Source organism: Pteropus medius, unplaced genomic scaffold (assembly GCF_902729225.1).
Source record: "Pteropus medius unplaced genomic scaffold, Ma_sr-lr_union100, whole genome shotgun sequence".
Taxonomy (NCBI): domain Eukaryota; kingdom Metazoa; phylum Chordata; class Mammalia; order Chiroptera; family Pteropodidae; genus Pteropus; species Pteropus medius.
The window spans coordinates 1,911,075-1,938,506 of NW_024355008.1; the positions used below are offsets into that span (position 1 = coordinate 1,911,075).

Genomic DNA, 27,432 nt, shown 5'->3' on the forward strand with positions numbered 1-27,432 from the left:
GACAATTAAAATTTTTTTTGCTATATTTTAGATAGCATGCTAAAAAATATTTTCATGCTAACATAGTTAGTAAGTTTTGGGTCTGGATTTGAATCTAGATCATTTGTTTCCACACTTTTCTGCCTTCCTAGAAGCAAGATAATGGTAACACAATCAATTCTTCTTTTCTTTTTGAGGCAACTATGGCTGAAAACCCTAATTCACAGAGATATGAAGCAACCAGTAGAATCAGAGCATTTTATTGTTTTGCTAGGCTAAGTTAGGCACTTTGGGATGTCACGTTGTTTGTTTTCAAGTCAGTGAGATCTACCTTGCTGGTTGACTATCTCCCCATTTCTAGAATGAAAGCTCTTAGTATAAGTCAAGGACCTGAATTATTAACCTATATTCCTTGCATCTAAAACTAGTACTAGCAATATAGTTGCCAATACCTAGTTGATGAGTAAACTAAAGAATTATGTGAAAACTGGAAACTGTCAAGTAGCTTTATTCAGAAGTGAAATAACATAGTTACCAATTTCTTGTGATTTGCCTCCAAATATTAAAATAAATGTAGTTCTGGATTTGTTTACATTAGTTAACACAGACACTATTTTAGTTTTCTTCCTCTGTTCCAAGTCATGCAACACATTGACAGTTTTTGAGATTTTGGCTTCGTTAAGATCTCTCAAACTGTGTGTGGCTTCTTTTGTTTAACAATATGATCAACAATTCTGCAGGATGTGTTTATGTTGGAGCAAATCTAAATTTTGCCAGCCCTCCAACCTTTTCACATTGGGAATTTTTCATAGAATAATATCCACTTTATGTATTTGCAGAATGGACAGACATAAGGTGCTCCATCTCTGTTGGAGTTGTGCTTCCAATAGCAAGAACCTTGTGACATAAGAAGTAGCATGGCTTTTTGGCCCCTCATATATGATTAAAGTAAAATAAAAACATAATTAAGCTTTATTGTCTATCTTTCCACTGACATATTCCAACTTGAGTTAAGCCTGATTATAGACAAATGTCCATAATTGTTAAACTAGGGGATGTTTTCTTTGTTATCAATGAGAGAGTATCTTAACCTTTTAAACTTAGCAATGATAATTTTGCCTTATTTAACCATATCTTATGCATCTTTTGGACCATACATCTTCCTGCTCTCTGCCATCATGACTGCCTTTCCCATCCCTCTCCAGATGCCCTAGCCTTCATTCCCTATTACAGGACTCGTTTACGTCACAGGTTAACAAGAGACTTTTGTAGGTTGCAATGTTCCCAAGCCCCAAGGTTAGACTGTATAGCATTGAAATTCTTGCACGGTAAGAAGCGTGAGTTGTGAGGAAAAGGCCAAGGAGAGTTTATTGATTCTCGAAAAATAATTTGTCCGCAGACACTTGGCTTTCATGTTACTGAATTTGTTTACTGAATTTGTCTCTACTTCCTTAGAGACAAACTCCATAATGAATCAGACTCATGTAACTATTCTTGGAGGACAGGTTGCATTTTGGGGTTAAAAAAAAGTTCTAGATAAGTATTTTCTGAATGGAAGATATTGGGTTTTAGGCAACTGTAGTTACAACTTAATTCTACTGTTGTAAATCTCTCTTCAGCTCCTTTATCAGTCTCCTTTCTTGCTTTTTCGTATAACCACCTTCTAAATCAAGAAAATAATTCCTACAAAAGGGAAGGAAGTTTTTTGAGGAATAAATTGGCGATGTAATTGGTTAAGGAGTATGAATTATTTTAATAATAGAATTACTGATGTTTAAATTGCTGATCCCATTTTTAAAGTCATTTTCTTAAATTAAGAGGTTAGAACCTTGGCTTAGTGGATTTTTCTTTGATTTCCAGGTATTAGATACTTTTACTGGAAATTCTGAATACAATCACCACCCGTGGGTCTTTGATAACACATGTTATTAAAGATCTACCAAAGAATATGATGTTTAAGACTGTGTACATTAGAGTTGGGAAGGAAAAGTACATGAGAGGGAAAAAAGAAGCTCTGAAGCCAATGCAACCACTTACTGCCTGAGTAAACTTGACCAAGATCCTCACCATTTCTGCCTCAGTTTTCCTATTAAGGAAGTAATTATAAACCCTATCTTATAAGGCTGTTGTGAGGATTAAATGAGTGAACACATTTACAGGTTTTAGATGATGTCTAATACACTGTAAGCGCTCAATAAATGCTGGCTGCTATTTTTATCTTATTCATTTTTAGATAATTTTGTCCATAGTTTTCTATACTCCCAGAATTACACATTGAATAGATGTCATTGATCTAGACTGGACCTTTGAATTGGACCTCAATTTATCAAACCGAAGGTCTAAAATAGGTTTAATCATTAAGTTCAATTGGTTAGCTCAAAACAGAAACAGAAACAGTTCTAAGAACTGCCTTATCTTCCTGCATTTGTTTTTTAATATTTATATTATACTATACCATTGGGGAAAATTTTATTAAAACATTTAACTAGTTTATTGAAACATGTAAGCAGGTAATTAATATTGAACATCCTTTACCTTAAGTAAAGACTACATCTTATGTATTTTTTTTGTTTAAATTTTTTCCACAATGGAATAAACTTTCCTAAATATTGTGTTCTCATTTAAGAGTAAACTTTATCCTTATTTAAATATTTCAAATTCCTTGTCTGGGACAAATGACAGATGCCCGGATTTTAAACATGTCAAGTCTCTGAGCCAGACACTAGAGTTTCCTGATGAAATTTCTTTGACTAAAGGAAGATATTTTTATTCCCGTACTTGATCAAATTGAATTTTTAAAAACATTCTAATTTTGTCGAGTTCGGAGAAAAAATTCAATTCATGTTTTCCACTTGAAAATTTTAATTCAATTAATTGAATTAAAAAATTCAATTCATGTTTTCCACTTGAAAATTTTAATTCAAAAAATTCAATTCAATTCATGTTTTCCACTTGAAAATTTTAATATTTAATGTGATTTTCTCAATTAGTATGAAGTGGGTGTCACATATGTTCTGCATTTAATTTTCCATGATTTGTAGTAAAAGTATTGCAAATAGAGCTAATATTTCTAAAAATATTTCTTATTACAATTTAAAAGAATGTAAGGAAATGTTGTTAATATCATATTGATTTTATAGAAGAAAAATACTATTATTAAATATGTTCCAGTATTTATGGATCCTCAAATAAAAAGCAGCTGATGCTCACCTGCTCTGTCTATGGTAAAGGCAGGCACTGTGAGCAGGAGCAGGAGCACTTGGTTAGTAACCAGGAGATCTGAATTCTCATCACCACCCAGCTATCACTTAATTATGGATCTGAAACAAGTTACTCTTTATGTAAAATGTACTCTTTATGCACTTTACATAGAATAAGGAAGTTGGGCTAATGATTAGCTAATGTCACTTTTATGAGTCCAGAATTCTAAAAACTAGTTATGTGATATAAACAAGCCACTTAATCTTTCCGAGTCTGACTTTCCTTACTTAAAACACAGTGGCTTAAAAATACCAATGTTACTTTTCTTATATTTCATGGATAATTTAGGTATTTCAGAGGCTATGGTCTTGAACAGGGAAGCACAAAAATGTGATTACGATAGAAGAGTAGATAGCTCTGCTTGACGTCCTCAATCAAAATGCAAATGGAAAAGAAGCCAGTCAGCAAACATTTGTTGGGTACCTTCCACACACCTGCATTTTGCGGGGACTTACAGATAGAAGCCAAGTCCTTGCTCTAAAGGGAGTTAAAATACCCAAGTATGAGACATGACCCTTGACTTATAGCAGAAAGGCAGACTGAGTAGGCAGGGATGGGTCTCCTTCCTACTTGAGAACTTTAGAAGTTATGAATAAAATATAACAACAATTCTAACATATAAGCAGGTGTTCTTTCTTGAAGAGAAATTCCGGGTGGCAGAAACAAAGAGAAAAGTCAGTACCATAATGGTGAGCAGGTACTGGGATAAACTTTAGTGATGAGAGTTCTGGCTTCCATGCATACGTGGGGATGGGAGGTATGACTTCCATCTCGTGTGAAGTGGGAAAGTTGGACCTGAACCATGGGCATAACACCTGAAACCTTAAGGAGTTGCCTCAGCTGTGAAAAGATTCAGTAGCTCAGAGAGGAATTGAAGAACTCTATCATCTGTTCAGAGACACGAGTAGGGGGAGGGGAAGTCACTGCAAGTAATTGAAATCCTAGGATAAAGAATTTGAATTTGTCCTACTTACAAATGTACAATGCAGAAATCCCCAGTAAGAAGCAATTTACTTTTGCATGTTAACTTTATATCTCAAAATCTTGCTATAATTTCTTATTAGTTCTGTGTGTGTGTGTGTGTGCGTGTGTGTGTGTGTGTGTGTGTGTGTGTGTGTGTGTGTGAGTGAATCTTTGGGATTTTCTACATAGACAATTATGTCGTCTCTAAACAAAGACTTTTTTTCTCCTTCCATTCTGAATACTTTTTATTTCCTTTTCTTGTTTTATTACGTTAGCTAGGACTTCCAGTGTAATGTTGAGTAGGAGCAGTGAGAAGGAACATTCTTATCATGATTTCGATCTTAGGGAAAAGCATTTAATATTTCATCATGAAGTATAAGGTTAATTGTAGGTTTTTGTAGATACTCTGTATCAAGTAGGTCCCCTATAATCCTTCTTTGCTAAGAATTTTTATCATGAACAGGTGTTGGATTTTGTTAAAGCTTTTTATGTGTCTATTGATAATGCTCATGTAATATTTCTTCTTTAGTCTGTTGACACGATGAATTACACCGTGATTGATTTTTAATTGTTATCCAGCAGTGCATACCTGGGATAAATCTCAATTCATTTTGGTGTATAATTCTTTTTAAACATTGTTGGATTAATTTGCTAATATTTTTGTGTTTATATTCATGAGAAATATTGATATGTAATTTTCCTTTCTGATTTTGATATCAGAGTAATGCTGGCCTCATAAAATGAGTTGGAAAGTGCTCCTCTCCTGTTTTCTGGAAGAGATTGTGAAGAATTGATATCAGTATTCCTTAAAGGTTTGGTAGAATTCACCACCAGACCCATCAGAGTCTGGCACTTTTTGTTTTGAAAGGTCATTAATTGTAGATTCAGTTTCTTTATCTATATGGATTTATTCAGATTATCTCTTTCTCCTTGTGTGTTTGGTAGATTGTGTCCTTCAAGGAATTGGTCCATTTTGTCTAAGTTATTAAATTTGTTAACAGAGAGCTATTCATCATTCTTTCTTTCTTTCTCTTTCTTTCTGTCTTTCTTTCTTTCTTTCTTTCTTTCTTTCTTTCTTTCTTTCTTTCTTTTCTTTCTTTCTTTCTTTCTTTCTTTCTTTCTTTCTTTTCTTTCTTTCTTTCTTTCTCTCTTTCTCTCTTCCTCTTTCTTTCTCTCTTTCTCTTTTCTTTCTCATTCTTTCTCTCTTTCTTTCTCTCTTCTTTCTCTCTTTCTTTCTTCTCTTTCTTTCTTTCTTTCTTTTCTTTCTTTTTCTTTCTTTCTTTCTTTCTTTCTTTCTTTCTTTCTTTCTTTCTTTCTTTTTCTTTCTTTCTTTCTTTCTTTCTTTCTTTTCTTTCTCTCTTTCTCTCTTTTCTCTTTCTCTCTTTCTTTCTCTCTTTCTTTTCTCTTTCTTTCTCTCTTAACTTTCTCTCGTTCTTTCTCTGGTTCTTTCTCTCTTTCTTTCTCTCTTTCTCTCTTTCTCTCTTTCTCTCTTTCTTTCTTTCTTTCTTTCTTTCTTTCTTTCTTTCTTTCTTTCTTTCTTTCTTTCTTTCTTTCTTTCTTTCTTTCTTTCTTTCTTCCTTTCTCTCTCTCTCTCTCCTCCCTCTCTCTCTCTCTCTCTCTCTCCCCTCCCTCTCTCTCTCTCTCTCTCCCCCCCTCCCTCCCCTTACCTCCCTCCCTCCCTCCCCTTCCTTTCTCTTTTTCCTTCCCTTCCCTTCCCCTTCTTTCTTTTCTTCCGTCCCCCATCCCTGTCCCCTGTCCCCCTGTCCCCTCTTCCCTCTCCCCTCTCTTCTTGATGCATGATAAGGTATTGAAGCTCAGAGTTCAGTTCTCTTGCTGGGGTGTGTGCTGGAAAGTGGGATACCCAGGTAGAAAAAGGCTTCTTTTATAGGTCTCTATGCTAGTTACTCCTTCTGGTCTTACGGGATGTGCCTTTTTATGATTGGTTGGCACGTCTCCACTCCTGGCTCTAGAGGGTGGGGGGTGGGCTCCGTGGGTGGGTGTGACCTCCAACTATGTGTTCCTACCATAGACTGCCCTGTTCTGCCTAACATTTACTAACTTTTCAATCTCAAACCACCCTCTGAACACATAGCCCTAACTGCTGTTAGGGTGAAGGGAGACGACCGCTCTGGCTGTTTCATGCTGAGGAGGGGCGTCCAAAGGAATGGCAGTCAGGGCTGGTCCAGAGATCTATCTAAGGGTCCACAGTAGAAGGATATGTTCATTCCAGGTTCCATATCCAGGACCATTTGCAGCTTGATGGCCTCTAGATGAGAAGAAACTAATTTAGTTAAAAGAACTAATAGACAGGGCCTAAACGCTAGGGCTGTGATAATGCTTTATTTTTTTAATGTTCACGAGATCACTAGTGATGACCCTTTTTTTCATATCCGATTTTAGTAATTTATGCCTTCTCTCTTATTTCATGGTTAGACTGCTAGAGGTTTATCAATTTTAATGTTCTTGCCAAATAACCACCTTTTGGTTTTACTGATTTTAATGTTTATTTCCTGTTTTCAACTTTATTGATTTCTGCCATAATATTGTATTTATTTTCTTCTTCCTTTACACGTAATTTGATCTTCACTCTAGTTTCCAAAGGTGAAAACTTAGATGATTACTGTTAGATCTTTCTTCTCTTCTGACACATATGTTCAATGCTATAAATTCACCTGTAAGCATTGCTTTTTCTGAATCTCACTTTCATTTTTATTTAGTTCAAAATATCTTAAAATTTCTCCTGAGACTTCTTTAATCTACAAGCTGTTTAGAAGTATCTCCAAATATTTGGAGAATTTTCCGGCTATCTTTCTGTTATTGATTTCTAATTTAATTCAATTTTGGTTTGAGAGACTATATTGTATGATTTCTATCCTTTTAACAATTTATTTATTTATTTATTTAAATTTTAAAAAATTTATTATAAATTTGTTAAGGAATATTTTATGGGCCAGAATGTAGTTTATCTTGGTGAATACTCCATGTGTGCTTAAGAATAATATGTATTCTTACATCATTGAATGAAGAATACTATAAATGTCTGATCTAATTGATTCTTTCTGATTGCTGGATCTGTCAATTACCAACAGAAGGGTGTTGAGTCTTCAACAATAGTAGCAGATTTGTATATATATACAAAAATATATATGTATATTTTTTGCAGTTCTGTTGATTTTGTCTCTCTTATTTTGAGACTGTATTGGTAGGGACAGATTGGTAGTTCTTGAAGGATTAGCCCCTTTATCATTATATAATGTCCTTTTTTATCCGTGATAATTTTTCTTGCTCTGAAGTCTACTTTGTCTGAAATTAATATAGCTTCTTCACCTTTCCCTTGATTAGCATTAGCATGGTATATTTTCCTCTATCACCTCACTTTTAATCTGTGTTTTATTTAAAATGAGTTTTTTATAGACAACATACAGTTGCACCTTGTTTTTTATTTACTCTTATTGTCTTTGTCTTATAATTGGTGATTTTAGACCATGCTGTTTAAAGTGATTATTGGTATATCAGATTAATATCTATTATATTCGCAACTTTTTTTTTGTTCTTTGTTTCTTCCACTGCCATTATCTTTTTCTGCCTTCTCTGATTTTAACTGAGCATTTTATATGATTTTACTTTCTCTTCTCTCTTAGAAATCATTTGTACTTAAACAAACAAAAAACATTTTAGTGGTTGCCCTAGAGTTTGCAGTATATATTTACAAGAACCTAAATTCACTTTCTAATAACAATATATAGTCCCATGGGTGATGCCAATGCCCTATAACAGAGTATTCCCTAATCCTCCTCTTCCCTTATAACATTTTTGTCATTCATTTTATTTATCCATAAGCTATAATCACCTGATATATTGCTGCTATTATTATTTTAAACAAACTGTTATCTGTTAAATCAAATTGAGTTTTGAGTGTGGTATATTTACCCAGTTAGTCCAGCACCATTTGATGAAAATTTTTTCCTTTTCCAATTCAATTGTCTTGGCATATTTTTTTTATATCAATTGACTAGGTATGTTTTATCTATTTCATCGATATGTTTGTCTTCGTGCTGATGTCATACTGTCTTGATTGCTATGGCTATACAGTAAGTCATAAAACTAGTAATGTGTGTCATTCAACTTTGTTATTCTTTTAAAAATTTGTCTTGGCTTATCTAGGTCTTTTATATTGTCATAAGATTTATAAATAAGTTTACAAATTTCTACAGAAAAAGGTCTTTTGTTTTTGGATTTTTAGCTATATCAATTTGGAGAAAATAGACACCTTAACAACTTTGAGTCTTCCATACATACATGGTATATAACTCCATTTATTTAGATCTTTAAAAATTTCTCTCGTGAGGTATTGCACATATTTTGTTATATTTATTTTCAATAATTTTATGAATTTTACTCTAATTAAATGGAAATGAGTTTGTAATTATATTTTCTAATTATTTGTTGATAACATAAGGAAATAACTGATTTTTTGTGTATATTTTGTAACTTAGCAACTTTGCTAAATTCACTTATCAATTCAAGTAGCTCTTTGCAAGACATCTTAGGATTTTTAACATATTTGATGATGTCATTAGCAACAGAAGATAAATCTATTTTATCCTTTCTTAATTTTATGTTTTTTGAAATTTATTTTTCTTTCCTACAGCACTGGATAGTACCTTTCATACAATTATTGAATAAAAGTGGTTAAAGCAATTAAACTTTTTTCTGTCAATCTTAGGGGGGAAAGTATTCACTATTATACGATTAAGTATGATATTGGAATGTTTTATGCAAATGAATCTTATTAGTGTGAAGAATTTTTTTTTTTTATTTCTTGTTTGCTGAGAGTTAAAAAAATGCCAGATGCTTTTTGCTCCCTGCATTTATCGAAATGATCATATGGTTTCCCCCTTTATTCTGTCGTATGGTGAATTGAATTAATTTTCTATTGTTAAACCAAACTTGCACTTCTGGGATAAACCTCACTTGATTATGATACATTATCAGTTTTATATATTGCTGGATTGATTTGCTACTATTTTTAATGGATTTTTGCATCTGTATAAATGTGGTTTATTGGTATTGAATTTTCTTGTTATGTCTTTGTCATATTTTGGCATCAGGGTTATCTTAGGATTATGAGATGATTTGGGAAGTTTTCCTTTTTCTTTATTTTCTGAAGGAATTTATATAAGGTTGATATTATTCTTTTCTAATTCACTAGTAAAATTGCCTGGGTCAGTAGTTGGTTGATTTCAAGATTTTCTCCTTGAAAATTCAGCAGTTTGACCACAATATATCTAAGTGTGGTTGTCCTTCTATTTATTTCACTTGTGCTTTACTGAGCTTCTTAGATCTATAGGTTAAAGTTCTTAACCAAATTTGAAAAATTTTGACCATTATTTCTTTAGATATTTTATCTACCCTATTCCATCTCTTCTCCCCTCTGGGGCTCCAATTGCATATATGTTAGACTGCTTGAAATTGTTCCACATGTCTGTGAAACTCTCTTTAATTTTTTAAACTTCTTTTGCTCTCTAGATTTCAGGGGAATTCACGCACATGCACTTTGAGCCATTCTTCTATATGACTCTCTCCATTCTGTAATATCTCCCTTCAATTTCTGGTTGCTGTAGTAGCCCCAGACAGGTTTCTTTCACATCTTAACCCATTAAGTCTGTGGTTTTCTGCTGGAGTTTCAGCCACTCCTGCTATATTGACTGGGTAGTGCCCTTAGTGGAAAGATTGTCTAAAGTCGGAATAGCTGTCAGTTTCTGTCTGCTTTTCATTGCTGTCCAATGTCCTCTAATAGTTTGTTTGTTTGTTTTACTTTCATCCAGAGTTTAAAATTATCTGTGGGATGTTTAATATGGTACAATCTATTCCATAATTATTAGAAATGAAACTCTTCCTATATTCTAAGCTTAGTTAATTTGTTTAATATCTACCTTGTCTTCAAATTTAAAGATCCCAGTGTCCCCAGTGCAAAATAACCAGTCACTGGTTCCTAATAATCCTATCTCAGCTATGCTTCCTGAATCTGTTGACACCTGAGTTCCTTAGAGCTACTCTTTTAGATTAGGTCCTCATTTAACTGGTTTTACTTGCTTCCTAGTTTCAGTCACTTCTCATATTGCTTGAGGTACCTTCCTAAAAAACATTTCTTATTATGTTGCTCACTTGTTTCAAGACTTCTCTAGGCTTCTGCAGGATTAAATATTGTTGGCTTAGTCTATAAAACCACTCACAATTCAATCTATGTCTTGCTATTGCTCTTCATAGAAACTGTGCTCCTGATATGTGAAGCTTTTTCTCTGTTCCTTGGACATATCAGAACTTTCCATGTTTCTGTAATTTTGTACTTTGTATCCTGTCTACTTGAGCCATTCATTTGCATTTGGCTTTTTTAGATTTAATTTTAAAATTCGATTCAAATACCTCCTCTTTTGAAAAGTCTTCCCTGGGTAGGTTACCTCTGTTCTCAACATCTCTCTTCTATATTCCTACTTACAAACTTGCAAGTTGCACTTACAAACTTGCAAGTTGACTTGATTGGCCGATTGGTCTGTCTGATCTATCTATCTATCTATCTATCTATCTATCATCATCATCATCATCATCATCTATCTATCCATCTATCCATCTATCATCTATAGAATCTCCTGTTTCTCTCACTAGATTCTAATCTCCTTGGCCAAAGTGTTGTGTCTTTCAAAGATGTATATATTTTTTAGTATTTATAACATCTAGTTAGCATTGTATACTCTGTATAGATTTTTGTGTATACTTTTGTTGATGATATTACAAAGAACATCTCACAGCAATGGTACTTAAAGTAATGATTTTACACATGGACATTAAAGGCCACAGACTCAAAAGGAGAAACTAATTAGACAGTTTGTATACTATTCTGTTATTTATTGTTTCTTTAGGAACATATGCTCCCTCATCAAGCATTCCTATAGCGTTCTGCAGAAATGGTGGAACCTGGGAAAATGGCAGATGCATTTGTACAGAAGAATGGAAAGGACTGAGATGTACAATGGGTAAGTTTCTTGGGATAATACTGTGGTGTGAGGTGCAGGCAACTCTTGCATTAAGGAGAGCAGCAAAGCTTCTTGAAACTTTTGTTAATGATTATAGTAACATGGGCATAATGATGATGGCTTTAAGATGTATTTATTAGCTCAATAGTAAAAGCTAAGTTTTCTTCTTGGGCTGTTTACCTGTATGTTCAATACACCTTGTCTGTTTCCCAACTATCAAGTTTCTCTGTAAATTCATCATTGCTTTTCCTTCTGGATGCAATGTTTAATACAGGGTAATGGGTGATATGTTTTCCCAGCTATTTTCAATTGGTGATATGCCATATTACCAATGGAAATATATGCCATTTCGAATATCACGATTCTAACTTTTCTCAAGTCTAGATGCACCTTCCCATCCAAGTATATACTTAGGTGAAGTTTTTGTCTTTTCTTCCTTTCTTTTGAAGAGGTGTTATTAATTTACTGGTTTGCTTTCAATCAATGATATCTCAGAATCAAAGTTCAAAGCCATTTTTTGATCTGTGGTGTGCTTTTCAACACTCTGCACCCTTCATGCTGTCTGCTTAGGACCCAGAGCCACAGAAGCACATTCTCATCATTTCCTACCCTCCTACCAGCCAGCATATCCTACGTACCCATAACTGTAGACCTTTTGCTTTAACCCACATCCTTATGATGCCTTTTTACCCTGTATGCTCTATATCTTTCATTTTCAAGATTTCACCAGATCTGTCACACTATCCTTGCCGATGTGTTAGTAATCACATCTCACCTTTACCAAGTTAATCATTGTGCACACTAAGTAACTGGAACTTGTTACTTAACATATTAGTTATTTTAATGGTAGTAACTTAACAAGACAAGAAAATGTGAAGTTCTTGGTGGGTTAGTGTGTCACATAAGCCTTCTATTACCCTTCAAATTATACTGGATATGTTTTGAACTTTGACATTTATCTGGTCTGAAATTTGAAAAAGAAAGGTATAATTTATAATTTAAATATTTTTTTCTTTTTATTATAGCTAATTTCTGTAAAAACAGTACCGATCGAGGTTTTACTTTTCTCAGAATTCCAGTGGGAAGATACGGATCTTCCTTGGAAAAGTGTGACAAGAACACTCTGAATGGTATGTGCTTTTCCAAACATCTCCTCTGTTTAGGTATGCAGATCACTATGCTGGGTTATAGCTATCAACCCTCCAACTAGTATTAGGTCCTGGGAAGAGGCATCAAGGCAGTTTTTGTGGAGGAGTTTGGGTCCCTTTCATGATACCAATGTTCAAACTTGAGGGTGCTTCTTCACATAATTCTAATTTTCCTGAAAACTGTAATATGGATAAGTTGTAAATTCCTTTTAATACTTCAATTGACTTGTTTTTCCATCTTACTCAATCTCCTGGAGTTTGATCAGGTTAATATCCTCTCTTTAAGTTATATAATTTGCCTCAACTTAAATAATTAGCTAAACTATATCTATTTACACCATATCTATTTTCAGACTTTATATTTTTATGTGGCGATGCACAGTTAAGTCTGTCCACAGTTAAGAGTCCTTCATCTCCTTATTCATTTTAGTTATCCATCTTGGAATATTCTCTAACTTAATCAAAACTTTCTTGAAGTGTGACAACCTTGCTTGCATAGAGACTTTCCAAGAATAAAGGCGCAAATAATATTTTCTATTTCTAATATGCTCTCCGATGATATTCAGGATTTTGATGACTTATTTGATTTCAATGGCACATTAGGTAAGATGTTCTGAGAGTAGTCTTTTGAAATTCATAGATCTCTTTCTTGATAGCTTAGAGCCCATTGTTATATTATTTTTCCTAAATGTTCTACCTGTCCTTTGTTTTAATTGACTTTCATCTGACCAATCCCCTTACCTCTCACATCTTCCTCCAGGTTATCATCCATTTCCTGTGGAACTAAATCCCTCAAAAACAGCCAATTCTAGATCATTTATGAAAATGTTTGATAGAACTTCTTTTAGTAATGACCCTGGGGATAATTTAATATTTTATTTAGATATTTATTTTTGAGTATGTCAAGGGCTCTTTGAAACACTACCTAAATTACATGTACTTCTCTTTCCTATGTGCTTTTTTACTTTATTTAGTCTAAGAAATTATGTAGATCAGCATTCCATTTTCAAAATCCAAATTGCCTCTGCCCGCATATATCATTCTTACTCAAGTATTTATTATACCATTCTTTACATAGATACTTATAGCCTCTTGATTAAAAGCTCAGAAGGTAAAAGGGAAGTTTCAATTGTGTTAGTACTGACTTCTTATACTGTATGGTATGTCCATGGATACCTATTATCTTAATTATTATATATTTTGTACGTCTTTTGTAAGTATTTCATAATAATTTATAAAACATATATGCTATAACAAACAAACAAACAAACAAACAAACAACTGTTTGCTAGTGAATTAGGAAGAGTAAAAATGTCAAGGGATATCATACTTGCTTGATATATATTACATTTTTGGGGCAAAAGAATAACTGTCTTTCAATTGGTTATTTTCTTTTCCAAGCAACTATTATAAACATGTTTGAATTTCAGATTGAGTCCATCGATAATTTTAAAACTATAGATTCCAACTATTGGCAAATTTGCTTTTAGTTTTATATTGAGAATTATTTCTAGTTATTCGATTTTATATAGCAAATGATCAAAATACTTTTCAATGATTTTGAGTAGGTAGATATAGAGGACAAGAGATACATTTGAAATACGGCTGCTTAAAAATAAAATCCTATATATGTATTTAAAATTTTTATTATGTCAGAGTGTTGAGATGAAGCCATCGTATATGAGTGACTTTAAACTTCTGCTTTAAGTGTTGTAGAAGTGAGCTCTAATTTCAGATTTCCTAGTTATTCCTCAAGAAGCAGCTACCCAAAATTGATCCTGAGGCAAGTTTGATCTTCTGATCAGTTATCCTTTTTATGATAGCTGGGGATGACTTTATCTACTAGCAGCCTCTTACATATTAGCCACAAAAGGACACTGAGGAAGGGAAACTTAGATAATAATCCTAGGAAATAAACCTAATGATCTAATAATTATTTATTTAGAGCCAAATATCAAATAGGTGCTGCAATATAATAGAATGCTGCCTTTCAGATTTTAGCCAGGTTTGGCTAAAGAAAGATCAACTTATAATTCTGTTCCCTTAGGCTAGTATTCCCTCATTACATCCAATTCAAAGCCCTGGCCCTTTTTGTTGTAAGGCAAATCTTCTTTGCAGACTTCAAAGGAAGGAAATAGTCAACTGGTCTTTTAAAGTCTAGATTTAAAAATCAAGACAACGAGTGGCATCTGCCTAAAATACTCTTGTAGTAAATGTCTGATTTACTTTTCCACTGCTATGTATCAAGCCACCCCAAACTTAGGGGCTTAAAATAATGATGATTTAGATTTTTCAGTTTTTTTATGTTGGCTGTGGCAATTGGACTATACTGGAAGGCCCAAGATGACTTCACTCACATGGGGTATTGGTGCTGGCTGTTGGCTGGCACTCCCCAGTTCTCCTCTATATGGTCTCTCATCCCACAGTATATTAGACCTTCTTCCTTATATGACGGTCTTAGGACAGCATTCCAAGAAGGCAAAGGCCAAAATAGCAAGTCTCCTTGAGGCCTAGGTTCTGGAACTCACACGTCATTTCTACCATATTCTCTTGGTCAAAGCATGTTATCAGGGCAGCCGAGATTAAGGAAACAGATGCCACTTTTTGAAAAAAGAGCAGCAAAATCATGCTGTGAAGGGGCATATATACAGGAGCAGGCAATTGCTGTGACTATCTTTGTAAACACACTCTCTCTCTCTCTCTCTCTCTCTTTTTTTAAATTAAAGCAGGCAATCCAATAGCAACCCGGCTATGCAATCTTAATGAAAATGGAGAGATAACTTTAGAAAATGCTACAATAGGAAGTTGCAATGAAAATCTGGAAAGCCTGGAAAAGCAGGTATGCCATATAGCCCATGTGATGGTCACCCGGGAAAAATATCTGATGTCTCATCAATGCTTTTTAAAACTCTCAAATTAGAAATAACAAAAACCGGTACAAAAGCCATTCTTGCTATTTTTTTTAAGTTGATATGTTTGTGGAAAAAGGACAATTGGACATATTGGTTTAGCAAATTTCAGCAAATGATAATCTATAGCATATTTTAAATGGCCTCATCTTTTTAGACCAGTGAAATTTTGACTGAAAATAGATCCCCGACATTTGAGACCAAAAAGAAGGTATATTTTAATGGTCTACTGGATCAGAATAAAGAAAAAAAAAAACTATGACCAAAGACCTTTTGATACAAGAAACTCCAGAACCTGATAGTAGTCTCAGGGCTGTATCCATAAGCAGCTGAAACAGGAAGTACATCTGAGTAGATATTTTTTTCATGTAAATTAAATTATTTTGACTAAAGATACACCCAAATGCAAATACATGGAATTGCTAAGACCTGGGGCCAAGCAAGAGGAGGAAGAGGAAACGTCTTTATGTGGTCCTTCTAGATGCTGGGCATATTACATATGTTATCTCATTTAGTCTTTATAGAACCTCTGTGAGTTAGATGTTATTCCCATACTATAGATAATTGTAGCTAATAACACTTATTACTGAGGACTAACCACATGCCAAATACTGTGCCAAACATTTTACATGTATTATTTCATCATATTTAATTCTTACAACAACTCTGTAGATAGGTATTAAAGTACCCATTTTATAGACGAGGAAACTGTGGCTCTGAGAGGTGCAGTGTGTTGCCTGGTGAAGTGTAGCCAAAAGTGATGAAGTTCTTGAGTTTAAAGTCCACACTGTACTATACTGGCTCCTTGGCAGGGGTGGAGATGGGAGTGGGGATGGTACTGAGATGTGGAGGTGCCTGCCAACCACACAGGTTGTGCCAGCCACTAAACTTCATGTTCTGGAGTCTGACAAACCAGTGTTTGACTCTCAGCTCTGCCACTTTCAAGCTGTGTGAACTTTGGATGAGCTCCTTAACCTCTTCAAGGCTTTAAATAGGGATGAGGATACTCAATTCACAATGTTGTTTTGTGTATTAAATGTGATAACACCTGTAAAACATCTAGTAAATTGCCTAGCCTGTGGCAGGTACCTGTCTATTGAATGAGAATGTTGTTTCTGTCTACTGACTAGGTATCGTTTCTGACTCTTCTCCAAGCTTGAAAAACGTGTGATGTTGGTTTGAATTTTGAAATGATGCTGCCATCTAGTGAAAACTAAAGCCCCTACCATCCACACACACACTCTGACACTTAGCTCCACTAATAACAGTATGGAATAACATGTTGTAGGCACACAGCAGCACCCATTGGCCAATTGATACACGGAGATGTTGTCTAGGTCAATGCTGCCCAAACTATCTGTGCTAAAAATCCATTTTTAAAAATTATCATCCCATGGCAGGCCAATAATTATATAAAACAAAACAAAAATGAATTACTTGGAAAATAAAGTGAAAAAAGATATATAAAATACATATCTATTTTAAAAATCACTAGATTCAACAGCATAAAATTGTTATATGAATTTCTGACCACTTACTCTCAGTTGCTGTTCTTATCTTCCCATGGACACTGTAACAAACAGTGAACCAACATTGATCCATGGATCACACTTTGAATAGCAGCAATCTAGCTAAAGCAGCTTGTTAGAGTTAATTAAGCCTGGCAAATAGTAAAGGCTGATAAAATCCCCAGCCTGTGTGTACTTTGTCCTTTACTCAAGGAAAAAAACAAACATGAGAAACCAAGTGGATGTGATGTCCAGGAAATTGGGGCTCAACTAAATTCCAGCTTATTAATTTGAAGCTGTGCGCAAAGTGTTTAGACATGATTGTACAAAGTTAAGGTTTTCTCTTTCTTTCTTTTTCTTTCATTTCTTTCTTTCTTTCTTTCTTTCATTTCTTTCTTTCTTTCTTTCTTTCTTTCTTTCTTTCTTTCTTTCTTTCTTTCTTTCTTTCTCTTTCTTTTTCTTTTTCTTTTTCTTTTTTTAACAGATAGACAATATCTCTGTTGGGTCTCAAAATATTTCTGCTGAAGCCCAGATTTTAACATCTGATGTCGGGAAATTAACTCCCGAGAACATCACTTCTGCTGTTAATGTGGTTGGACAGATCTTCAACTCATCCAGAAATGCTTCATCTGAGGTAAAACTCACAAGATTTTAAAAAAGGGGAGAGGAAGAAAGAAAGAGAGTCATCCCAAACTCCATTTCTTATTCTATGATATGAACTTGGTCATGGTTTAGGTTGCTTAAAACCATTTACAGACCATTCTTTCTGGGAGATGCTCAAAGAAATAAAAAAGGGCTCACTCCTGGTCTAAATATTCTTTCAGGATAATCACAATGATTGTTATGTTAAATCATCTGGAAAGTTCTAGAGCTTTCTATTTCACTTTATTAATATGTTTACAAACTGCATTTGACCTCATCATTCCTATTCAATTCCAAGTAACTAATGTTCTAAGGAACTCACTTTGGAACATGCTATTTTAAACTATGATCTCTTTCTGCTAAACGTATTTGCATTTTAGTTTTGGTTTTCAAAAAGTTTTAAGCCCAGTTTACATTTCTGGTATTATAACCTACTAAACTCTGGTACCTGAAAATAAGAACTACAGTTAACATTTATCTACTGGCACAGCTTGAGTACTGGTCAAACAGGAGTATAAACCACCACTATGTCTACCAGGTGAATATCAGCATGACCTGAAAATATCTACTCCTTTCTTCTATTCCCTTTAAATGTCTTATTTCAAAAATTTATTTTATGTTACCCTAGGTCTTTTGGAAAGTAAATGGGATTAAAATCTCAAGTTAATAAAAATGGAATTGAAGAGAAAAATAATGACCCAAATGTAAAATTAGTGGAAGAATTAGTCAATATAGACAGAGGGTATTAATGCCCCAGAGAGGGCAGTTAAACAGTAACCAAATGCCAAAAGATCCTTCCTGATGTACTCCTGATTTTCTAATTATAAGAAAACTAGAAATAATTTAAGTCTAATAGTTACTAAGTGTAATAGTTACTAGGTGTAATAAATTATATTAAGTATTGTGAGTTGTAATGTTTTGACAATCAGAGTCCTGCACCCATTTTATTTTGTTTCTGCTTTTGTATCCACTCATTTGCTTTTCTGTTTCGGGGGATGGAGTGGAAGTTCTGTGAAAGATCTTGCTATGAGGTCAAATTCAGAGACCTAAGCTGCCTAATTGACTACCTCAATTGATATTTTAACTGTGCCTTATCTTTATTTTCTCTGCAGTCTTATGCAGATCAAAAACTAAGCCTTTAGGGACCTAGAGATTATTGTGCTGAGTGAAATAAGTCAGACATAGAAAGATAAATACCATATGATTTCACTTATATGTGGAATCTAAGGAACGAAAAGAACAAACTAATCAAAAACAGACTCACAAATATAGAGGACAATCTGGTGAAGGTAAGAGGGGAGGTGAGGTGGGTAGGGGACTGGGAGAAAGGGGTGAAGAGTTGAAGAAGTACAAATTGGTAGTTGATAGATGGTCACGGGGTTGGGGAGCATGGCATAGGGAGTGCAGTCAGCAGTAATGTAATGGCTAGGTGTAGAGCCAGAGGGAATATAGAGTAATCAGGGGGATCATTGCATAAACTATATAAATGTCCAACCAATGTACTGTATACTTGAAACTAATAATAAAATTAAATTAAAAAAATACTAAGCCTTTAATTCTGAAATATACTTGCTTCTAGATTATCATACCAATGGTATCAATTGATACCATTATAATTCACGATAACAATGGTCATGATGATGTATGATGTCTGTCTTCTATGATGATTGGTGTCTTCTTCCTGGCAGGCAAAATTAGTTGCTGTAACAACAGTGAGTCAACTTCTAGATGTCAATGAAGATGTTTTTCAAAAAGTTCCTGCTGATAATACCTTTGCAACGTAAGCATAATTCCAATTTGGCAAGAAAACCTGGCAAAATGCTGTTTACTTTCCTAGGTTAAAGCCTTAACAGATATGTCTTTATTTTGCTCATGGATGCACTAACTAATGGATTCCTCTGGAAAACAGATGGAAATCTTGGCTCTCTACCTAATCTTCAGTTACTGGACAGAGTGGTACATGTTAACTTCTGGTTCCAAGCATGGCCATGGATGGAGAGTAACTGGGATGATTTAGATTAGAACTTGCTTTCCTAACTCTAGGTTGGTATGCCCAAGGGACACCCGCATACACAGCAGGAGCTCTTCAAACTCTTTTCTCAGTTCACAGAACTGCAAATAACAGCATAACTTTGCAAGACACATTGGTAGCAGTCCCCCCTTCCCACCAACCGCCCCCGCCGAACGAACCACACACACACACACACACACACACACACACACACACACAAACACCTCAAGTCTCCCAAGAAACTGGTGTATTTTAATTAAGCTTGCTTTAACTTTCCCAAGGCTGCTACACTGAACAACAACAAAAAAGGGATCCAACTCTACCTGTTTTCTCTCTTCTTGTTCTGGATTACTTTTGGTTATATATTTATACTAAAACTCAAGTACTTTATTCATAGAGTCCCTCACTAGGATTTATTGTGTTTTTTATCTTATATACAGTTTTCCTAACTCATTTAAAATTTAAATTAATATGCACACTCATAGAAAAATTTAAAAAATATGAATGAGCAAAATTTAAAAAATCATTCTTACCTTTATTAACCTGTTGGTACATATTCTTAAAGATTTTTTTCTCTGTATGTGTATGCATGTTATCATATTACATAATCTATTGACTTATAACTTGTTTTTGTCACTTAATAATATTTTAGAACCAACTTTTTAATATAAATACGTGTACATCAACATCACAAATTTAGGTTACTGCGTAATACGAGTGAATTTTTATTTAAGCAGTTCTCTTGCTGGACATTTAGATTGCTTCAAGTCTTTAAACATTCTTCTACGCAGTTTTATTTGCATAACTTATTATTTCCTTGGGAGAATTTCCTACAAGAAATTCTCAGTTTTCTAATTACTATAACCACTACCTATTTCGTATTGAGCCTTCTCAAAGTAGGAAAAGCACAAAAACAAGAAATAGAGCATTTAAAAGATTATAATTCTGAGAGATGGAGGTAGAAGTTGTGTAAACAATTTAATTGGTGTGTTTTATGACTTCAGGTTTCAGTTGGAGTTTGGTCCTTCTCACTGGGAATGTGGACACTCCCCCTTTTCTTGAAGTTGGAGAAGGAAGTGAACACAGGGTTCAGAGTCTATGTTCAGTGAATGTGGAGAATGAGAGCCAGAGTGGGCTCTCTTCAGAGCTAGAGTCTCTGTGTTCGTGGTCTTGCGAGAGGAAAAGGAGGGGAGTGGATGTTTTTGGTGAGAAAGCTGAGGAAAGAGAAGTGAGATTCGATTGAGAATGTCACAGATCATGATGCAGATGAGAATGCTGTCCTAACAATAAATGATTACAAATTTTATTGGCTTAAGATGTGGAGAAAAGAACAATTTTGTGTGACTTATGTGTAATATCCAAATATCTTTAAAGTGGTGTTTAGAGGATAAATTAAAAATTTAAATATACAACACATTGAAATATGAGATAGCATAACCACACTCAACCTCTTTCCTCCCATTCTAAATTTCTAGTGTACTTATTTTTCTAATCATGGTCTATCAGTTTACCTGCTCCCTTTTGATCTTTTGCATATGCCTGGTGGATTCAGTTCCTTCATTTACTTAGATGATGCTTTTGCCTCAGCCTGCAGTCCCAACATCAGGTCACCAACTCTTAGGAGGGTATTCTTGATGAGCTGCCAACAGAGGTCATCTCTCACTTTCCTTTCTCACCAGGAAAGGAAACTAATCACTACTTGGGGGCAACTCTTCCTTTCAAAACTCCATCCCCTGAACCTAGTTGCAGGGTCTCTTCACAGGCACCAGGCCTTAGTCTTTCATCTCACTTTGACTTCTTCTTTCTTTCATTCAGTTTCCTTAAATTACTGAAATGCCCTTCTAGATGTAGTGGGAGAAGTGAAGAGTGTGAGAGGAAAAAAGAAAATAGTTATAGGAAAGAAAGAATCCATCTCAGCTTCAGCCATCTCAAGTTGTCATAGTAAAGTTATCTAGAGCCCATTTGTCTATTCTCTTTTTCTAAATTGGGAGGAGTCAGAATATTGAAGTTGGTGGAGCCCTGGAGCCACGGGCAGGGTCTCTGCTGGTAAAGGCAACTTACTCTAACCAACGACTCTAAGACCTCATTTCTCCATTTTGAAATATGCTATGAAGATCGATCCATAACCTTGAAACTTTGCTGTCACATTCAAATTTGTAACTGTCCTTGTTTACTTAACTTTGGGAACGCAAAACTATTTTCCTAATACTGGCCACCTCAAGCATTTACATTTCACATTTTTGTTTGTATTTCTGTTCCAGCCAGCCTCCTTTGGTTATAAGACATGCACTTAAATTATCTCAACCATATTTATTGTAAAGAGGCATATGGAATCTCATGAGAACCTAAGAACAGGGTCATGATACAGCTGCATCCTAGAGACCCTGGAGTAGGGGAATGGTAAAAAATACAACACATCTTTGAAGGTCTCGATAGAGTATTTTTTTGGTCCTCCTTCTAGGCTAATATAAGAGTTGTGACCACAGCCTTTGGAGTCAGACAGTCTTGGGTTCATACCTTAGTGTCGTTATTTAGTAGCTACGTGATTTTGGCCAAATTACTTCATATCGAAGAGACTCAGATTCTTCAGCGTAAGGTGGCAGTAATTTTGGGACTCACTTCAGTAAGATTCTTGTGAAGCTCAAATAAGATGATGCATGTACATTGCTAGCATCATACCTCACTTATATGTATTAAATATTGAAAAAATTAGTTTAGCGGTTGCCTTTATAATTAACATGACTTAATAAATATCTTTACTTCTAGTTTCTGCTCTCACATAATTTAACCCTGTTCATGGTGTTGGGGAAATAGAATTAAAAAAACAAAATCTTCTCCCAACCCAGAAATGCTCTCCACAAAGGTAGTAGAAAAAGAAAACACTTTTATTATTGATATTAAACCAGAATGTGATACTAGCACAGGCAAACCCCTAAGAGATTACAAAGACAGAAAGGAATCTCACTTTTTTATATAGACAAGTAGATATAAGCCATCACATACATGTTTTCAGATAAGCAAGAATTAGTCCTCGAGAGAACTTGACAGCACTATTTGTCACACATAGTACATCCTAAGTTTACTTGGTGAGGTGACCATTTGTGTTAACTAATTGACTTTATCCAGAGGAAAATCATACTTCTCATATCTTCATTACAGGAGATAGTTTTGCAACTTGGAGCAAGATGTCCACCCACAGAAGTTAGGCTCCTACCCTTCCACAGAAACTGGGAGTAATGGGAGCTATCTCCCTTGATGTATACACTTCAAAGAGATGGCTCCCTTGTCTTTGAGAAAGACAAGGTCACAAAACTGACAAAATGACAATTGAGTCTTCAAAAGGATTTTTCTTTACATTTCAAAGAGAGGAGAAAGTACTTACAGGTTTTATAAAGTAAGTGTTCCACATAAAAAGGAGTGGAGGGAAATTTCTTCCCTTTTTTCAACAGGAAGAATTAAACTTCAATTTTTAATTTGTATATGTTCCTACAAATGATACAATGACCTCTCTGGTCTCCTCTAAACCATGACTTTCCTGGTATAACAGCTGCACTAAATGGAAAATTCTTGAATTAAAGGATCCAATTGCTTCTTCTAGTTGATAGCCAGCCTCCAGATTGAGTACTCTGAGGCAAACACCTATCTTTAATCCAGTCAGTTATGGCAAGAGGAGAAAAGAGTCATATGGAAGAAAAATGACCTTAGAAGTGGCTGTGTCCAGAGCAACTTTTTGAAAGTGGTTGTGAACATGGCAAACACCCCCATATATTTAGTACCTCTTTCCATTTAGCCTTTCAATGCCTGAGGGAGCTCCTCTTAGTATCCCAAGATACTGACCTCTTACTAGATGTTCAACAGATATTACTGGTTGAATGAATACATGAGATATGTACCTAGAAAATAGATATTTGTTAGGTATTCCTTCTGTTGAAAGCAGCTCTGGAGTATGATTGTTATTCATTAAGTGGGAAATACATAGTGTGAATAGCTGAAAAGTACAGAATATGGTGTTACAAAAGGCAAATCATTGAAACAAGCCAACTTGAATGTTTCTATATAAATGATTATCACATCCTCTTTACAAAGCATCTTTATTTTAAAGTTTGTCTGTCTTTTTTTTCTTACTCGAGAAAGGAAAATCATACTTTAGTGATAGAAATAAAGATTTAGAATTTTGAACAATTACATTTTAATGAATTCTTTCATTTCTTGGATAACTAGATTGAACCGGTTATCTTAGAAACAGAGATTTTATTTTGACAAGTACAAAAATAGTGCAAATATTTCTTACAGGAAATAAGAAAAAAAATCTTATGACTTTTCTTTGGAGAACACCAAATTGAGAAGTTCCTTCCGTATCCTCCCACCTTTTATCTAACCTACCTTTAAACTTAATCCAAAGTAGAAAAGAATATTGTGAAAATCTGCAATATTTGGTTAATAGCCAAGGCAGTGAGCTCAAAGTTCTGTTCTTCCCTGGTTCTATATGAATAGTCACCTTAGGAAAGAACAACTTACAAGAGATGCTTTGGACCCCAAGGGGTTTGGGTGAGAGAAGAGACTTCGAAATGTGGAAACTGATTCTCACTACTGGGGAGATAAGGATCTCAAGCCTGGCCAATGTTGGGTGGCAACATCACCCTTCTATGTGAAGAGCAGTGTAATAAAGATTATTTCTATTCAGAAATCTGTCATTCTTGAGTTACAGCTTTCTGGCATCAATATACAAGGTACCCTTCATTGGGCACTGTCTACCAGAACTTTGAACAAGAAGCATACATAACCAAGGAAGACTCTGATAAAGAAAATTAATGTTTTTTAAGTGATTGTGCCTATGTTGTTTTGATCATACGAGTTCTGTGGTCATGCTTTTCTATGGGAATGTGGGAGAGAACACACATCTGTGATTTTACAACAAATCTGAAATATTACATTATGTTTTATTCCATGCAGTCTTATTGAGCAAATGGAGGATTATTCCTTGTCTTTGGGTAACAAGACAGTGGTGAAACCTAATATAGCAATACAGTCTGTTAACTTCTCTTCAGAAAGCACTGTGCAGTCCACAGGTGTTCGCTTCACTGTGGGGAAAGGTGAGCTGTTTGTTTCGTGTGCTGGTAATAGGAGAGAACATTCTGCTACCAACCATAAATAATGTTCTATTCATAAAAATGTAGATTTTTAAAATATACTTTTTCTCTTTCCTAGGATCTAGCAATTCTCTTGTTTCTGGTTCCACATCTGTAAGTACAAGTGCAGACAGCCTTGATCCAGATGATCAGACTGAACTTCAAATCTGGCTCAATACCTCGAAAAGTAGGTCTCGAACTTTATTATATTAAAAATGCACTCAAATTCACGGAATTAATAATTTAAAGTCCACTGAGTGAGAAACAATGTTTATTTAGTTTCACACTGAATAATTTGCATTTGAGTATGTTTAAACTCTGACAGATTATGGTAATCTCTATTATTCTAGGTCACAGAAATGATTTCCTTTACAAGCTATTATTCCTTCCTTCCTTCATTATTTATTCTTCTATTTCCTTCCTTCATTATTCATTATTCTTCCTTCCTTCCTTCCTTCCTTCCTTCTATTCTTTTCTCCTTCTCTCTCCTTCTCCTCTCTCTCTCTCTCTCTCTCTCTCTCTCTCTTTCTTTCTTAACTTTTTAGAGGTAGTGAATTGAAATACTTTGGCCACAGACACAAATCTGTTTTCTAACAAAAGTCTAGCTAATGCGGTTCATTTTTACAGTTAAAAATACATTTAAAAAATATTTAGTCACAAGTTCTGCCTGTGTTTACCAGTAGTGGCATGGCACTCACAGGCTCACATTCATCCTGTAGACCCGTGCGGAGGATATTTTATGTAACTGACACAGTTATCATCTATTAGTACCAATTTTCAGTTATTTCCACTAATATAGTGCCCACCACAGACTCCCTATTATCTTGCACATGGTTCTTTAGAAATTCTTATATCTAACTTGAAATGTTTGTACTTTACAAAAGTCTAAAACTATTGACTGATTAATTTGACAATAGTAATAAAACAAACTAAACACACACATTCACTTTTATTTTCTCTCTAAATAAAAATTCCAAGCCAGAATGTACATATTTTAAAAAGACTAAATTCATAATTCTCATTGGTTGTGTAATTCCAATTGGTTAACTAAGCCTTTATTGGTTATATAAGTTACAAATATCTTTCCTCCGGTCTGTAGCTATCTTTTGCTTGTTTTTTATAATGTCATTTGTCATACCCAAATTTTAACTTATAATGTGGTTCAATGTATCAATCTTTTCCTCTGTAACTGGCACTTTTTAAAAGAAATCCTTCTCTATGTGAAAATTGTAATGATAGTCTCATATTTTCTTCTGAAATTTTTAGTGTTTGTGTTTACATTTAGGTCTTCAGTGTACCTAGAATTTATGTTTGTATTTGGTGAAAGATAGGAAACTAATTTCTTATGCCATATAAACTATCAATGTAGTCAAAAGACTTTTAAAAAACTGTCTAGAGACAAAGACTTAGATTGGACTGAAAGGGACATATTTTTGTATTGATTTTTAAAAAGCCTCCAAAATTATCTACATATTAATTTTTTGTTCCTTTAAAAAGACATTAAAATGCATAAGCAAAAATTATTGGAAATACAGGGGCACATTGACTAAACCACTTTTATAGGGAAGAGATTTTAGGGCAAATATCCCAGAAATTGAAGATCAAGTAGACAAAAGTTAATTAATAAACTTGACCTTTATATGCATTTGTATGTGAGTGTAATTTCGTTTGTGGACATCAAACAGAATAAAAATTCTTTTTAAGTATCAATGGAGGGCTTTGAAAATTGACTATTTATTAGGCCACCTAAAAAAGCTTATACATTTTGTAAAACAAAAGTCACACAGGACATAGTTATTGACCATCATGCAATTAAACTAGAAATGTGCCATGATAGAATAGCCAAAATTTTATGCAATTAGAAATTTTAAAGCACCATCTTACAAAGGAAATTAAAATGCAGATTACAAGTAATTTTAAAATTAATGGCAATTAAAATGCCACAGAGCAAAACCAGCGGAATGTGGACAAAGAGGTATTTAAAGAAAAATGTCTATCTTAATAAATTTATTAGAAAATAAAAGAAATTGTTAAAAAATAAATTAAATGTTCAGCAAAAGAAGCATAAAAGAAAATAAATGTAAAGGAAGCTAGAAGGAAGGGATTAATAAATAACTGTAGAAATTAATAAAAATAGAGATTAACAAATGCTAATCAACAAAATGAAAATTTATTCTATAAAAAGACTAAAGAAATACCCAAGCTTCTGACAAATTTGATCAAGAAAAGGACAGAAAGACTATCAATAAAGGGACATAAAAAGAAGTATATCTAGAAATAGAGAGATTTTTAAAAATTTTTATTTATTTATTTATTTATTTATTTATTTATTTATTGTGACATTAGTAAACAAAATTCAATAAATTTCAGTTGTACACTTTAACAATAAGGCATATATATATGTTTACACTGTGTGTTCACCTCTCATAGTGAAATTTCTTTCTTTCGCCACATATTTGACTCCCTATATCCCATCTACCACCCCCCTTCTCCCCACCACCTTCCCTCTGGTAAACACTAGTCTATAGTCCATGTCCATGAGTCTCTGTTTGTTTGTCCTGTTCATTTGTTGCTTTTAGGTTTATATCCCACATATAAATAATATCATGTGATTTTCAAGTTTTTCAGTCTGGCATGATTATCTCGAGTTCCATCCACGTTGTCGCAAATGGCAGTATTTCATCTCTTCGTATGGCTGAGTAATATTCCATTGTATATATGTACCACCGCTTCTTTAGCCAATCATCTATCGTAGGACACTTCGGTTGCTTCCATATCTTGGCCACTGTGAATAATGCTGCTATGAACATCGGTGTGCAAATATCTTTTCAGATATGGGTTTTCAAGT

The 27,432-nt window shown here is 34.3% G+C and overlaps 1 protein-coding gene across 1 annotated transcript in view; it reads left to right on the plus strand.

The window, feature by feature from the left end:
- The window catches only part of ADGRG7 (adhesion G protein-coupled receptor G7), a 65,929-nt gene that overhangs the window by 2,110 nt on the left and 36,387 nt on the right, over positions 1–27,432 (plus strand). The window contains exons 2-8 of the mRNA XM_039856811.1: positions 11,124–11,237; positions 12,263–12,367; positions 15,112–15,224; positions 17,287–17,436; positions 19,133–19,224; positions 24,409–24,548; positions 24,664–24,771. Of these exons, the coding sequence (XP_039712745.1) occupies positions 11,124–11,237; positions 12,263–12,367; positions 15,112–15,224; positions 17,287–17,436; positions 19,133–19,224; positions 24,409–24,548; positions 24,664–24,771 (822 nt within the window). The remainder of the gene's footprint in view (positions 1–11,123; positions 11,238–12,262; positions 12,368–15,111; positions 15,225–17,286; positions 17,437–19,132; positions 19,225–24,408; positions 24,549–24,663; positions 24,772–27,432) is intronic.